Source organism: Copadichromis virginalis, linkage group LG3 (assembly GCF_057382275.1).
Source record: "Copadichromis virginalis isolate Kocher_CV1m ecotype Utaka linkage group LG3, C_Virginalis_male_GT1.1, whole genome shotgun sequence".
Lineage (NCBI taxonomy): Eukaryota > Metazoa > Chordata > Actinopteri > Cichliformes > Cichlidae > Copadichromis > Copadichromis virginalis.
In genome coordinates this window covers 23238124-23255312 of record NC_140620.1, presented here as the reverse complement: position 1 = coordinate 23255312, position 17189 = coordinate 23238124, and the positions used below count along the sequence as shown (strand labels likewise).

At 38.6% G+C, this 17189-nt stretch overlaps 1 protein-coding gene and 1 long non-coding RNA gene across 2 annotated transcripts; one reads left to right on the top strand and one right to left on the bottom strand.

Annotated features, from left to right (window-relative positions):
* Positions 1–4841: 4841 nt before the first annotated feature.
* Positions 4842–7742, bottom strand: LOC146713498 (uncharacterized). Its single transcript, XM_085438346.1, has 5 exons — positions 6712–7742; positions 6156–6515; positions 5800–5868; positions 5545–5691; positions 4842–5069 (listed from the first exon to the last, which is right to left on the bottom strand). The coding sequence occupies exons 1-5, from the start codon at positions 6856–6858 to the stop codon at positions 4842–4844; spliced, it is 951 nt and encodes a 316-aa protein (XP_085294472.1). The 5' UTR covers positions 6859–7742.
* A 2187-nt stretch (positions 7743–9929) lies between these two features.
* LOC146713497 (uncharacterized) lies at positions 9930–16711 on the top strand. The gene is made up of 4 exons (XR_014917951.1): positions 9930–10135; positions 12372–12453; positions 15762–15826; positions 15930–16711. It is a non-coding gene; the product is annotated as an uncharacterized LOC146713497 (long non-coding RNA).
* The last annotated feature ends 478 nt before the right edge of the window (positions 16712–17189 follow it).

Sequence of the window (17189 nt, the reverse complement as noted above, 5' to 3'; positions counted from 1 at the left end):
TATGAAATAGTAAATAAATAAATCCCACATAAATGCAGGTATTTATTATGGGTCACATGAATAAATACAGACAATTATATTTTCTTGATTATAGTAGCTTTTGTAGAATCAAAAGTTTTTGTGATGAATGAGTTTTTGCTTATCATGTTTTACAGGTAAAAAATGTCAAAAGTTATAAACTATCTTTAGGCTACCAGAGATGTCTATAATGATACATTATGTAGAGAAAAACATTAGTACAGCTTACAGAATATGTATAAAAACTGATTTAGAAGTAAATGGATAGTTTTCTGAAAGTTCCCGACTACAGTTTAACACCACCCACCCAGATCAGCCCCCAAGTGTCTATGTAATGCTGGTATGGTGTGTGAGTTTGACTTGGCCTTTATCCGGGTGGGTTTGGGTTTGGGTGGATAAAGGCCAAGTCAGAATTCTCTGAGCAGCTGGAAAAAGCTGCTAATAAACAAAGACATCAAAAAGTGTGGGCTTTAGGTGTAGCCCCCGCTTTCTGATGCACTAATTAGACTTAGTAACCGACACCCCATACCAGCATTACATAGACACTTGGGGGCTGAGCTGGGTGGGTGGTGTTATAAGCACGTGTTTTGTTAGATATATTTTTTCAGACACCATCTTCATGAACTGCTGAGCCAAACCTGATCCATCAGTGCTGGACTGCACAGATAACTACATGCCACAAGGAGACTGCTGTTTTATGAACTGCCATACCAGTGTGTCTTCAATGGAGAAGATGACACACCCATCACCTGACCTCCTGCCTGATCTGGAGACCATCATCATGCTACCACACTACACACCTCTGAGACCATCAATGATGACTCATACTGAGGAAACTGTATTTCCTGTCAGAGATGCTCAGTGATCCTCAGAGCAGAGAGAGGTATCATTCTTTATCTTTGATAAAAAAAAAAATGTCAGTGTTTTTAATTCAATTAATTAATTAAAATCCTGTTTATTGCATAAATAATTCCACACTCAAATGATTATACTTGTTGACACTTTTTGAGTTTTAATTCACATTATGGATTACAAATCTATGCTTTTTCTACTCTGTCTCTCTGTGCAGGTATTGCTGTCTTCTGAGTTCTTCCGTGTCCCAACTGAGGCCTTCAAACCTCATTGCAGAGCTCATGTCTTTCCTCACCATCATGTGAGTGTGAGATTGCTCTGGATTCTGGTTATATGGCCTGCAAGGTATTACCTATACCTATACCTATAAGGTATTTCAATATTGTTCATTGTATAACTTATTTGTAGTTTTTAGGCCTTAACACAAAAAAAATGTTCCTTTTTCTGTATTTTTTTAGAATAAGCTCGTCCAGTGTGCCTGCATTCCAGCTTCACAGAAAAGAACATCAGACACCAGCGAGGGAGGATAAGAAAGACAGACACAACAACATTGTCATTCCCTATGTAGCCGGTGTATCAGAAAAACTCAGGAGAGTTTTCTCCAAATACGACATCCCAGTGTACTTCAGACCCAGTAACACACTCAGACAGAAACTGGTTCACCCGAAAGACAAAACTCCTAAACACAAACTTAACATTGTGGTGTACGCTGTACAGTGCAGCGAGGAATGCCCAGACTTCTACATCGGAGAGACCAAACAGCCACTTCACAAGCACATGGCACAACATAGAAGAGCCACCTCCACGGGACAAGACTCAGCAGTTCATCTGCATCTAAAGGACAAAGGTCAGTCTTTGAGGATGCCAATGTTCACATTTTGGACAGATGGAGGAGTGAAAGAAGCCATTTACGTCCACTGTGAGCGACCATCTTTAAACAGAGGCGGTGGTTTATGACACCAACTGTCTGCCATCTATAATCCAGTTTTGAGTTCCCTCCCCAGACACCGTAACGTCCACTCACACCCTGGGAGTGGGCGTGGGTGATTTCCTGACCTCGGGAAATCACATGATAGGGTGGGGCCAGGTTTCACAATGAGCTCACCCGAAACCCTGGCTGATTGGGACCCACACCCACTTTCACACCTTGGCTCATGTGATTAGGTAGAGGATCATCAGGGGGTTCTTTGTCCCTCTTTGGGGGGAAACTCCCACTGGGTTTAAATCTGGGACTCTCCACCATTGACCCTTAGAACTGAAGAAGCTTCTCGGATGAGAGGTGAAACGTCTTCAAGTAACTTAAACAAGTCCAGACGCTTTTCTTTCCAAGCTCCTTAGACTTCACTTGTGTTAATTACATTTTATTTGTTGTTGTTTTCTTTTAGATTTATATGCAGTGATTGGATGTGGTGGAGCTTTGTTAACCGTGTGGAAAACATCTGTTTGTGATGATATTTACAATGAGGCTTTAAGGTGACAGTTTCCATGTAATTTCAATCCTCTTACTAAGCAAAAACATGTTTGCAATTAACATATTTTTTCAGTTTTGTCTTTTGGATTTATGGTTAACATTCCTCTGTGACAGCAAATACTAAACTGGTCCAAGTAACCAGCATATCATTGGTCAAAGGCAAAAAGGACCACATGTCACACTAGCAATGAATTTTTGACTGTGTTTGTGTTAGTATAGAGTAGGTCTAACAGTGGTTTTCCACATCTGCTCTAATATATATAGATAATGGGTCAGACATATAAAGTCATTTTGAAAAGTTCATAAAGGTCATTTATATGTGTTCCTCTTTATCATTTTATATCAGGTCAAACAGCAGACTTGAGTTTTGATCAGGGTAGAACCATAACATTCATGCTAATGGTTCTACTGTTTACAGTTACTTTATGATGGATTTCACCCTGGTCACAGCACTATCTGAAAAGCTGTTAGAGGTAAAGTTAAGCCAATTAATACCTCATCATAAGTCACTCTCTAACGCAGGGCAGTGATTATTATTCACTGTAATTTATTCCACAACAATGTTCTTTATTTGATTCTTTAAATATGCACATCGATTGTTTAGCTGTGTGACTCTCCACACCTGAAATATATCACAATGTCGACTTCATTTCGACAGTATTTTGTAGATTGGTACCATATTTATCATCGAATCATCTTGTGCATTTATTAACTAAATGTTGTTTGGTTTTTTTTTGTTTGTTTGTTTGGGGTTTTTATGTTGCCATTTTTACATTTCACCAACTGTGTAAATTCTGCAATTTTACCTTGGTTTTGTTTCACATCAGTTTATCTGCTGGCTGGTATTCCTGTCTTCCTTCTCTCACCCCAACCGGTCGCAGCAGATGGCCGCCCCTCCCTGAGCCTGGTTCTGCTGGAGGTTTCTTCCTGTTAAAAGGGAGTTTTTCCTTCCCACTGTCGCCAAAGTGCTTGCTCATAGGGGTCATATGTCATATGATTGTTGGGTTTTTCTCTGTATCTATGAAGCGCCTTAAGGTGACTTTTGTTGTGATTTGGCGCTATATAAATTGAATTGAATTGGTTTTCTTTCTTTTCTAATGTTTCTGGTCATTTTTCACAGTTAAACAAGTAACTTTGAGGTTACTTCATCGTTTTCAGCTGTTATCTGTATAAATTTTTTTCCTAATAATTACATTTCTGCAAAATTATAGCAGTTCTGGTAAGTTGTAATATTTCTGCCAAGTTATTAATTTTTGACTAAATTATTACATTTCTGCTAAGTTGTAGCTTCTGGTAAACTACAACATTTCTGCTGAATTGTTATGTTTCTTCTAAGTTATTGCATTTCTGATAAGTTATTACATTTTTGCTAACTTGATGTTGTTCTGCAAAGTTATTAAAATTTCAACAACTTTTTAAACACTGACTTTGATTTCTTCAGCTTCTTCAGCTATTTTCAACTATTTTCAGCAGACAGCTTCAGCTTTACAGCATGCACACTGCATTTTTGCAGGAAATGCAAATTTTTCTAGTATAGATTTGTTTAACTGACTGAAGCAATGACAACAGTCTTCTCCTGAACAGCAACACCAAGGAGGTGGTAAAGAGTTCACCAGACCTAAAAACAAAACAAAACAATGCAGGACAGTCTGCAAAGATGTTGAGTCAGTCAGACATCGTGCAGAGCAGATGAGGAAGAAGTTGTAATCTAAAATGGAGAACAATAAATACAGCCACCTAAGCATCCTCACAGGACAAGATGAACTGCAGTGAGAGGGTCATCTTACTGCACTGCAGGACTCAGAGGTTCAGGAGGGTCTTTATCCCCATTGCCATGAGGCTTTTTAAAAGAAACTACTCACATGTTCTTCTCACATTTATTTCTTTTACTCTAATAAACACTGGTAGTAATCATATGAATTCTGAGCTAAATGGACTTGCCCTGATAGGCTTCAGCCAGCCCAGAAGCTAATACACCACAACACTTAGGGAAACTGAAACTGACTGTTATTAATGTTTTCAAACTGTTTAAGAAAAACATATATAATCTTTCAGCCTTCTAGAAAACACACATAAAAACAGTATTATATGATGTTGAACATACAGATAGGCAGTTGTTGGCCTACAGGAGTGTTCTTTATCGAAGGTTTTAAGTGCTTAAAAAGTCTGTTAAGCTCTGTACAGAGCATGCAATGTAACTGTACATTAGAGAGTGTTTTATAAACCATGTCTTCTGTTTCATTTAATAAACATGAGACTGCTTTATGCATTTTCAGCTATTTATTAGATTTTATCAGATTAAAAAACACTTAGCATAAGAATGCAGTTGAAACTATAACTTTTAAATATTGTTTAAATGAATGAACATAGCAACTTGAACATTTTAAAAAATACAAACAAAACAAATGAACTATATTTATATATATAGATCTATATATATATATACATATCTATATCTATATCTATATATATATCTATATATATCTATATCTATATATATTTATTCTGTTTTTTTTATGTGTACTATTTGTTTTCCTTTGATTTTTACAGTAAAAGTGATCCTGTGCTTCTCAAACTCCTCCTCGTAGGGCTTCCACATCTCCTCTTCAATGAAGAGGGTTTCTCCAGTTAGAAGGAGAACTTGCAGCTGGGTGGACTGCAGTGCACTGCACTGCTCTGCAGTGTCCACACCAACTACAGTTACTTGAGTACGTTCATCTTCCTTTGTCTGTCAATACACAAAAAGCATATATTTAATATGGTAATCACATCTTGATGCATGCTCAATGATCCATGTAAGTAAATCCCAAAAGGATGATTCTGTTCATCTGGACGTAGCATTTTCAAGTGGGAGAAATGTTTTGTCACTCATCCAGGTGACTTCTTCAGTCTGTTTTACCCAATCTTTTAAACAGTACATTGCATAATGACTGAAACTAGCCCACTGAAGAAGCAATAGGCTGGGAGGTCAGTTAATTGGTCAGTAATATACAAATTGTCACGGGCACTGATCAAAGACCACAGAAACCTGCAGTCCGCTGAGACTGAAGAAGTCACTTGGATGAGTGATGAAACATTTCTCCCACTTGAAAATGCTACGTCCAGATGAACAGAGTCAATCTTTTGGACCACCTATAATTCTAAACATTTTGGCAAATGACATTGCTATTACATGTTGGTACAAACATATGGCTTCTTCATACCTCAGTCTTTGTATGGGAAGTTGACTGGAGCTGTACTCCATAGGCGGAGCGGTGCACTTTCACATGGGAGATCTTTACCTGATCTCCCACACGAACGTCAACAATTGACGCCTCCCTCCACAAGGAGACAGTCATGGTATGTCCATCCTGAAATCACAAAAATGACAGAATGAAACATTTATTCATTAACTAATGGAAATCTCAAATGTGCCTATTTTCACCATTTTCAATATTACACTTTAGTTGCACCATTACCTGTTTTAGCTGGAGAGTGCGTATTGGCACCAGTTGTTTGCCTGAGCAAACTGTCCTCACTGCCGAACACTGAAAATTCAATTAAAATATAATGTCAGTTATAGTGATTGCATAAATCTGTGTGTGTACATCTAGGTGCTACTTTCTTGACTTACTACATCTATTATTTTATTATTGTTGTTAATGATAAATCTACAACCATTTACAAAATAATAGTGGTTGATCTTGTTCTCACCATTTTGTGTTTGTTTGACAAGAACAATAAAATTATTATTTTTACTTTTAAAGACAAAAAAGTAATGGTTTCTTTGAAAACCTGAAGCAATATCAATTCTGATGGAACCACAAATATTTACCTCCACAACCTCCCCTTCCACTGTCATGAGCCCTCCAGATGTTGGGCTCATCTTTAGTGGTGTTACTGGGGAAGGTGGATTAAGCAGCTCCTCCGCCTTAATGATGAGGGCCTCCGAGACTGCCAGGGCAGGAGCTTTAAAGAACTGTGTCCTTGCAGTGATATTGATGAGATAAGGGGGAGCTTGGCCCCTCAGCTCATGTCCCCTCATCATGTAGGACATGTCCTGTTTTACTTTGGAGGAGAACTCTTCAAACAAGGTGATCTTCAGCACTGTTTCACCGTCTGTGATTGCTGCCACTTTATTTTTTTTTGTTGACAGTGCTTTGACCTCTCCATCCTCAGTAACCCAGCTGATCACCTGATAAATACATAAATAAAGAAATGTATTTCTATGATCTTACTCCATAGTCACGTTCATACATGTGAAAGTCTACATCATATGATTGTTGGGTTTTTCTCTGTATTTATTATTGTACGATCTACTGTACAATATAAAGCGCCTTAAAGCGACTGTTGTGATTTGATGCTATATAAATAAAATTGAATTGAATCACCTTTAGCTGGTCACAACATTTCAACACCCGGATATGAATGGGTGGGGGCCGGAAATACGGCGTCTCAGGCCGGTTGTCAGTCAGTTTCCTTAAGGCCATTCTGAAAAAAAAAAAAAGCAAAATAAACACATTAACAGGTTCATACATTTCTGCTGGATCCAGTTCTGACAGAATACAGTAACACCTGTTGCTTTCATGTCATCTCTTCACATTTTGATATAAAACAAACACATCATGAACTTCCTCAACCCTACGTGTGTTTCTGAGGTTCCTGCTTGATATTTACATACCTGAAAACATTTCAATATTTTTGTAAAAACACAAATTATCTTTACAAAATGTTGGTCTGAAAATTAATTAAACGCTTATGAGCCTTCATAAAATACATACAAATATTACAGCACATGTAAGTCTATCCAATTCACTCTGGATGGAACGCAGAAAAAAAATCACAATTTTCTTTTCCCCACTTAAAACCCTTGGTAGGCCCTTAAAAAATGCACCCTCTAAAGGCCCTAATGGACCTAAACGTCCACCCCCCAAAAAGTGCAATAAAAAGATTATATATTCATATTTTTTTCCACTTTAAATTGGTCAGTCTTTTAAAACTACTTCTCCCTGAAATATTCATATAAAGTTTTAATTACATTTTCGTTGTTTTAACCCTTTAAATCCCAGGTTTATTACATGAGCGCCCTGTTTTTTTAGGCCCAAAAAACAAAAAAACTTAATATTTTCAAAAAAAAAACATTTGAAGTAATATTCGTTTGTTATTATAATTAGGCCTTTGGATGGACTAAAGATTGGCACCAAGAGTCATTTCGATCGCCTTTTATTTTTTTTCCAGGAGCGCATTTCATAAAATGCACACTATCGACCACGCCCAAAAAGTGCAATAAAAATATTAAATATTAATTTTTTTTTTCACTTTAAATTGGTCAGTCTTTTAAAACTACTTCTCCCTGAAATATTCATATAAAGTTTTAATTATATTTTCGTTGTTTTAACCCTTTAAATTACAAAAAAACTAAAAAAAAACCTAAAAAACTAAATATTTTCCCAAAAAAACATTTGAAGTAATATTTGATTGTTATTATAATTAGGCCTTTAGATGGACTAAAGATTGGCACAAACAGTCATTTCGATCGCCTTTTATTTTTTTTTTCAGGACCAGAAAATGGTCTCCAGGCGGCAAATGCTCCTCCTCTAGGCCGAAATAAGTGCATGTTGCCGGGGTAAGTCGCGACGATCACCGGGGCACGATCACCGGGGACTGCTTTTTCCAGCCCACACGTCCGATACCACGTGACAACAAATACGTCATTTCCTGTTGACTAAAAAAAAAAAAGCACCCTCTCATGGTCCTAGGGACCAAAAAATGATCAGCGGGCGAAGCCGGTGCTGCACGCCGGAAATGAGGCTTCATTTCCGGCAGGTCTGTCCAAGCAGCCCGCTGTTTTCCAGCCCGGGGTCAAATGTGGAGCAAGGGCGCCACCCGGTGGACAAATAAAACAATTACAACTCTAAGGCCAATAGACCAAAACGAGACGGAGACATGAGTAATCACCAGGACATTAACGGTAATAATTCTGCAGTGAAAAATAGCGTTTATAATGGAAGTCAATGGGACGAAAACGTCCACTAGGGCTCTAAGAGGATGTGTATTGTTAGCTTAGCCACTGAAGCTAATTTAAGGAAGTCAGACTTGAATTTTGAAATAAAATTATACCAAACTTTTTTTTGGAGAATTAGGCTATATTCAATTAAACACAGTGCAAATGGCTTGGAATCGAAAAATGCAAAAGCCACAAAAGGTCCCCAGGGCCTTTCAGGTTAATTGTTTTCAGATAATAATTAAAATAATTATTAATTAAAATAATACTTGAAAATAGGTTACAGTGGACAATAGAAAACAATGAATCATCATAGGAAGATTATCTGAAAAAGGATTCATGCTCCTGAAGTGAAAAACAGCAACATTACAGACATCTTAAAGATTGCCTGCCTGCCCTTCCCCCTCCCCCAACACACACAGGCCAGGTGCACACACACAAACAAAAACATAGTGCGCCTGCTTGGTCTCTGTGGCTTTAGTTCATATTGGCTCCCCTTTTTAATCATTTGAGCCAATAAAATTATAGAATTACTGTCCCTGCTTTTTGGTCAGTCCCGCCCTCCTTAACTGGGCAGAAAATGGCAATTTTATGACCAGAAACAGCAAAGTTGGGAGACGGTTGCCAGGGCAGAGTGCCAGCCTTAAGCAATTCTTTCCTACTAACAGCCCAAACGTAACGTCTTAAAGTTTATAAAACTGTTATAGATCTGGAAGATTTGTCTGATTCTGTAAGATCTTAATATTTCATAAAAAAATAGATGCCATTTTCATGAATACATTCAGATAGTTTTTTCAATTAAATATCCCTGAAACAATAAGTTCATCAAACTATGACACCTACAAATACATTGCTATCAATACTAAATGTGAATTTATCAAAAGTAATTTTTTTTCTTCGAGAGAAAAATGGAGATACACATATCGTTAGCTTCATAGCATAAGTGCCTAAGTCATTGACTTAGGCAATTATGCTATGAAGCTAACGATATATAAAACATTCATAGGCCGATAGAAAAGTCAGACCAAATTTTAGGGGTACTTTGACGGTCTTTATATTCACAGGAACTTAAATGGCTAGATTTTTTATCTTTCACTACATTATAATGTGTTATACATGGTATAAAGGCACTAAAAAACGGTTTCAATATCAATACTTACGTTTTATGAAGTTCTTAATAGAGCACAAAGTAGAAGAGCTGTGACTGTGTCTGTAAGTTTCTTCAGAAAGACCGGGAAAGGGACCGCTGGTCTTTGATGTTACAAATTGTGATGCAATCTGTTGCCATCGGCCTGATTGGCTAACTATGATTGTTGTTTTTCCCAATTGTACTGCCTTGTGTTGATTTTGTCCCTTTACTTTAGGGCGGTTTTTGTTGGTGATCAGACCCGATTCTTGTCTAATTTGAATTATGAAATTATCAGTACTATTTTATAAGTCTCAAACTTACAATTTAAAACGTATAAAATTACTGGTCTTTTTTATTTTTTATGTAGTTAATGTATTATGTAGTTTTTTTAAAGTTCGACTGCTAAAGCCCTGCATGTATTTTTTTAGATGAGCTTTTATTTTGAAAGTGGCGATCTCTTTTCCTGGTGTCATGGAAGCACGCCTAACAGATCCACGTTACTGCTAGTCCCCGGGACAGAGTGCGGGAAATCAATGCGGTTCGAATACGTTCATAGACGCAGGAGTGCTAATTCCCTCCAGATTTCGTCCGAAGGCGCAGGTTTCAAGGCTGCACACGGTGACTGAGCATCCTAACATTTCAAAATTCAAAGGGTCAAGCTTCAAGGTTTTACTTCAAAAAGGTAAGCTAAACTTGGTCAACACATGACAGGAAAAGGTAAATGTATTAGCTATGTTAAATATAAGTGCCTAATCGTGATAGCTTGCTGTAGGGTAAAACACTTAAGGTCAGAAATCTTTACAGTTGTGTTCATTGTAAAGCTGTTGTTTAGGGTATGTTTAAAATAATGTATTATGTAGTTGCACCACCACAGTTATGAAACTCAGAAATGTAATGATGTAAAAGCTATAGTATGGTTGGGGTTTTGGCTTGGTGAGCTTACAGCCTCCTTAAAATCTGTCAGAATTATGTACAGACAGACTGTTTAATTCATATAACCATTTAATTCAACAAATATATGAAGAAATATGTCAAAGTTAGTATGACTTTAAATTTATCATTGTAAACGACCATGGCAGACCCAGTGGCATTTTGATATTTTTTTATTAATCCCTACATGGTTGCTGTACATTCGCACTCAGAGCTGCAGCTCTCCTGCTGCCAGCTCAACATAACACCAACAACCCAACCACAGGACCCAGTACAATATTTAATTCGGCGGGGCGTGATTGCGGATGCCGTACAGGTGTGTCCGCCTCCTCTGCACGGCACCGCAGGCTACGCCTCGCCACATACCCCCATCGCCTGACTGAGGCCGGGGAACCATCCGGCCGAACGTACTCCCCCCACCGCAGGCGGAAGGTCGGCCGCGTGGCAGGTGAACGCGGCACGGTCGTGCGCCCCGGCTCGCAGGCGGCTGGGCAGATGTCCGGCAGGCACCGGCCTCTGGTGGAGGTGAGGCCGCTCTGCTCACCCCGCCAACCTCGGGCTTCGGTGCCGCGGACTCCCCTAGCACGGGCACCACCGACTTATCCCGCGGCTTCTCCGCCCCTCCCGGTGGGAGCAGCTGCCTCCGCCGCTGCCTCTCCCGGCTGGAGCGGGTCCTCGGGCACCGCCTCCGCCGCTGTCTCTCTCGGCTGGAGCGGCTCCTCGGGCGCCGCCTCCGCCGCTGTCTCTCCCGGCTGGAGCGACTCCTCGGGTGCCGCCTCCGCTGCTATCTCTCCCGGTTGGAGCGACTCCTCGGGTGCCGCTTCAGTCTCTCCCGGCTGGAGCGGCTCCTCGGGCGCCGCCTCCACCGCTGCCGGCTCCGCCGCCTTCTTCCGGGGCGCAGGAACAGGCACCGGTCCCTGCCGAGCCCCAGCGGCTCCCACGCGAGGTGTGGGGACAGGCGTATATACATGTGTGTGTATGTGTATATATATATATGTGTATATATATGTGTGTATATATATATATATATATATATATATATATATATATAATTAATTTAGAAGTAAAGGCTTTAAAACCAAGTAATCGCTGAAAGTACAAACATCACTAATGTCACATAACTTTGCCGACATGTGGCCAACAGTAATGTTTTAATGTTCTTCATTAAACATTCGCACAAAAATCAGTGACGTTATATTCATTGACAGTTCACTCTTCGGCCGCTGCCTTTTGCCATATTTTGCTGCAAAATTATCTACACCCACTGCCGCGCTATGAATTGTGGGATATATGGGACCACAAAGCGTGCACCGGACCACGCTTGATATTTGGGGAAATCGACGGCGCATTTGGAGTATGCATTTGAAGTACACTTGGAATTGGGACAGCCGTTGTCCCGTGGCGGTGACGTAATCACACTCAAAGTGTGCGGTCTCTTAATTGGGACACAGCCATAGTGTGTGTGTTCACCTCTGTTTTCGTTAGATTGTCTGCGTTACTTCTACGTTCTCTGCTATCTATCAGCCCCTGTGTTTTCTCTGCTGGACATCCCCTCTGAGTTTCCACGTCTCAGGTTTTCTAATGATGTTTCAGGTATAGCTTTCCCAGCTTAGGTTTTGTTTTTTCTTTTTTGTCTCTTTCTCCTAATGCCACACACTTTGCCTCAGTAACTGTAACATTCAGATGACTACTATCCAATTATTTCTCTGATGGTTATGCAAGAAGAGCCTAATAAACTTAAAGCCAGAAGACCGTAAAGCAGAGGTATAACTGTATGAGCTACAAAGTTTAAATGTTTTATCACAATCATAGTGTGCAGCTCACAAACAGCTGATTGTTTTAGTGTTTTCTCTGAAATATCAGATGTAACTAGTGATGTCACAATGAAAATGAAATAATATTGAACAGTATAGAATCAGACATGTTAGAATTTGCTTAAAATTCTACTTGTTTTATTTTTAAAAATTGTGCAACATTTTGTTTTTCAGATGTTTTTGCTGAATTGATCAAGACTGACTGTAAGAGTGTAAACATCGAGTAACTATGATGTTCGAGCCCTCTCAAGAACAGGTAAATAGTCATTTAGAGATTAAATTTGTCCCAGTTACTTTGCTCTACTCTGTCTGTAAAGCTTCACTTTTGTCACACTTCCTGCCTCCAAGAAGCTGAAGTAGAAGTAGAACTCTGCACCAGAACCTTTTTGTGACTTTTGTGACATTTCTGTCAATGGTGTAATTGTTGGTCTTTTGTGAATTCTAAGTAGGTGATTACTGAAAGGCAAGAGAGAAACCGAAGGCATCAGGTGACCTGTGATATGTCAGAGCTACAGAGAGGAATATTTGTGACAAGTATCCAACATTTGGGGAAAAATAGTTTCAAAGATGCATATTAAACAGGCAAGCTTTCATATTTAGAGGACAAAAACTATTACTTACTTTTAATCATTATTATGTGGTTAAGTACTGGACTGTGTGCTTTTGAGGCCAAGTCACACAGGGTTTCTTAGCTTAGACTGATGAGTATTTGAAATGTCAGCAATTCTTGATTGTAACACCTTTTATTGTAGTTTTAACACTGATGAATCAGCTTTCATAAATGAAGCAAATGTTTCATTTATCTATATTAATACCGTAAGTAATGCTTAGTAGAATCATCTTTGCTGAATCCAATGGTGAAACATGGAGAATTTTTCCTCTACTCTGAGTAGAGCTAGATTTGGTTAAAAACGACAAAAATAAGTATGGCATTTGACAAAATACTAAAGGTTTTTTGCTTTGCTTTTTGGAATGTTTGTAAGTTGTGCATTGATAACTTCCCTTTTTAACCAGTGTCAAACAATGACTGGGTGACCAGTGTTGTCATCATCAGGGCAGGCCAGCACAGCAGGAAAAGTGAAATGGCCAGGCTGAGAGTTACAGTGTGATGCAAAAGTTTGGGCAACCTTGTTAATAGTCATTATTTTCCTGTATAAATTGTTGGTTGTTACAATGAAAAATGTCAGTTAAATATATCATATAGGAGACACACACAGTGATATTTGAGAAGTGAAATGCAGTGTATTGGATTTACAGAAAGTGTGCAATATTTTTTTTTTTAGACAAAATCAGGCCGGTGCATAAATTTGGGCACCACAAAAAAAGACATGAAATCAATATTTAGTAGATTCACCCTTTGCAGAAATTACAGCCTCTAAACACTTCCTGTAGGTTCCAATGAGAGTCTGGATTGTGGTTGAAGGTATTTTGGACCACTCCTCTTTACAAAACATCTCTAGTTCATTCAGGTTTGATGGCTTCCAAGCATGGACAGTCACACCACAGATTTTCAATAATATTCAGGTCTGGGGACTGAGACGTTGTACTTGTTCCTCTGCATGAAAGCCTTAGTGGATTTTGAGCAGTGTTTCGGGTCGTTGTCTTGTTGAAAGATCCAGCCTCAGCGCAGCTTCAGCTTTGTCACTGATTCCTGGACATTGGTCTCCAGAATCTGGTGATACTGAGTGGAATCCATGTGTCCCTGCACTGGCCACACAGCCCCACAGCATGATGGAGCCACCACCATATTTTACTGCAGGTAGCAGGTGTTTTTCTTGGAATACTGTATTCTTTTTCCTTGATGCACTACGCCCCTTGTTATGCCCAAATAACTCAGTTTTAGTTTCATCAGTCCACAGCACCTTATTCCAGAATGAAGCTGGTTTGTCCAAATGTGCTTTAGCAAACCTCAAGCGGCTCTGTTTGTGCTGTGGGTGGAGAAAGGCTTCCTCTGCATCACTCTCGCATACAGCATCTGCTCGTGTAAAGTGCGCCGAATGGTTGAACGATGCACAGTGACTCCATCTGCTGCAAGATGATGTTGTAGGTCTTTGGTGCTGGTCTGTGGATCGACTCTGAATGTTCTGACCATTCGTCGCTTCTGTCTATCCGAGATTTTTCTTGGTCTGCCACTTCCAGCCTTAACTTGAACTGAGCCTGTGGTCTTCCATTTTCTCAATATGTTCCTAACTGTGGAAACCGACAGCTTAAATCTCTGAGATAGCTTTGTGTGTCCTCCCCCTAATTCATGATGGTGAACAATCTTTGTCTTCAGGTCATTTGAGAGTTGTTTTGAGCCGCTATGTTGCTACTCTCCAGAGAAAATTAAAATAGGAGGGAAACTTACAGTAGACCCCCTTAAATACTCTTTCTCATTATTGGATTCACCTGTGTATGTAGGTCAGGGGTCACTGAGATTACCGAGCCAATTTGAGTTCCAACAATTAGTTCTAAAGGTTTTGGAATCAATAAAATGACAACAGTGCCCAATTTTATGCACCTGCCTGATTTTGTTTAAACAATTATCACACACTTTCTGGTCATTTCACTTTTCAAATATCACTGTGTGTGTCTCCTATATGATATATTTAACTGACATTTTTTATCATAACAATCAATCATTTATACAGGAAAATAATGACTATTAACAATTTTGCCCAAACTTTTGCATCACACTGTAAGTTAGGCATCGGCTGGGTGTTCAGTTCTCACCTGTTCCTGTTTAGGGAGAGACATCAAGCCTCTTAGGGTAAGAAAGAACAGTAGAGAACTCAGCGATTATGACAAGTCCCCTTATTACCACTGTTTGTCTCACAACCAATACCATTTTTTTCCTGAAGCCTAAAGCTTACCATATTGTTTTAATTAAACCTGCAGCAATGTGCTTTTTTTCTTAACAAAATGGCACATAAGAAAAAGGTTTAATTTTGACACTTAAATTTATTCCCAGAAATAACTTTTAATACTCAGGTAAATTTAATATCAGTTATTTGTACTCAAATGCTATTTATTAAAATTATTTATACTTGTATTAGAATGTTACTGTGATAAAGGTATCCTTTTAGGTACTGTACTCTGTAGGACACTAAGAAAGGACAGTGATCATATTCTGTGAGCCCTGGTAAATAATGGTTGTTCACAGAATTATAAATGACTTTGACTGTAACTCCTGCTCCATCTTGAGCGCCATCATCTAACCCTGAAAAAGTCTCTAGCCTTTGTCAGTATGTGTAAGACTGGCTTTCTATATGGTTTAGTGCAGACTGAGCTTCGGGACCCTGTTGTCCTTTTTTTCTGATCGGTGCTGGTGTGTAGCTGGCAATGCAGTGTGTAAGCACACTGTTTTGCCCTTTCAAACAGTACATTTTTCAGAACTGAAGCTGCAGGTTGTATCTTCACACCAGCACCGAGACAGACCAACAGTGGGACAAATCCAAACAGCAGTAAGTGCTGAGATTCATATTCAGGACTGACCCTTTAATGTTCTTTTATAACCTGTTATAAGTAATATGTATAAGTATTTTTTTTCTTTTATATTTGTTATTGCTATTTTTTTTTTTTCAGGGTTTGGAACCAGGGCCAGTTCCATGGATCAATGAACTCAAAGACATTTTTGAATAATGATGCAGGTACAATGTCAAGTTGTTGTTATTATTATTATTGTTATTGTTATTGCCTAGATGACTTTCACAGTGCCTTGTTTTATCCTCACATTATTATGGTCCTTTAAAGGAGTACGCTGTACAAGAACTTGGCTGGTGACCCACTTTACATCTCCTTGCTAAACACTGGAAAATCATGCAAAGACATTGATGTAACAAATTGACCTCTTACCGCAACCATGGCCTTCAGTGACAAGAAGACCAGTCTTAAGACAGCATTGGTGAGCGTGTTCTCTAACCAGGAGCCCAGATTACCCACAAAATCTGTAAACATTTACCAAGATCCTCCTCTTTACCTGCCACTGCCACTCAGTACAGGCTGGATCCCACACAGAGTGTGCATGTCTACAGTGAGGAGGAACTCTTCAACCTTGAAAGCTTACTGGTCACAGAGGACATGGTACATAAGATTGAGACAGCAAAAGGAGAACAGACAGCTGACCAGGAATGGCATCAGCTCAACAATGCAAGGATCACATCTTCATCTTGTTATGTGAGGGGTGAAATTGTACAGAGAATGCTCTATTTTGAGACATATGTCAGAATACTGGAGAACAAGGAGAACAAAATATTTGACACCATTATTGTGCCCACTCTATCAGATGAGCTATTTTTCTGTTTAACTCATTACTATTGTGCTAAATCATACTATTTCTGCTTTTAATAGGATTTGTGCCAAATATAGTATTTCTGCTTTTTATAGGATTTGTGCTTAATATACTATTTCTGCTTTTTATAGGATTTGTGCTTAATATAGTATTTCTGCTTTTTATAAGATTTGTGCTTAATATAGTATTTCTGCTTTTTATAAGATTTGTGCTTAATATAGTATTTCTGCTTTTTATAAGAATTGTGCTTAATATAGTATTTCTGCTAAATGTAGTATTTATGCTTAATCATACTATTTCTGCTTTTCATAGGATTTGTGCTTAATATAGTATTTCTGCTAAATTTAGTATTTCTGATTAATTATAGTTTTTCTACTAAATCATAGTACAGTATTTCTGCTTTTTATGGGATTTGTGCTAAAACAAAGTATTTCTACTACATGTAGTATTTATGCTTAATCATACCATTTCTGCTTTTTATAGGATTTGTGCTTAATATAGTAATTCTGCTAAATTATAGTATTTCTGCCAAATTATAATATTTGTGCTAAAACATAGTCTTAATTAAAAATTACAATATTCATAGTTCATCACAGTGTCTCTGGTAAATCACAATATTTCTGCTCTGTTGTACTATTTTTCTAAATCATAGTGTTTCTGTAATGTTTAAGTATTTTTGGCTAAATATATTCTTTCTGTTATCTTATACTATTTCTCCTAAA

Coding starts and splice junctions, on each gene's coding strand:
- LOC146713498 (XM_085438346.1), bottom strand. CDS start 6,858: ATGTATGAACCTGTTAATGTGTTTATTTTGCTTTTTTTTTTTTTCAGA. Junction 6,516..6,711: donor AATGTTGTGACCAGCTAAAG/GTGATTCAATTC, acceptor TGTATTTATCAG/GTGATCAGCTGGGTTACTGA. Junction 5,070..5,544: donor CTTCCCATACAAAGACTGAG/GTATGAAGAAGC, acceptor GTGTATTGACAG/ACAAAGGAAGATGAACGTAC.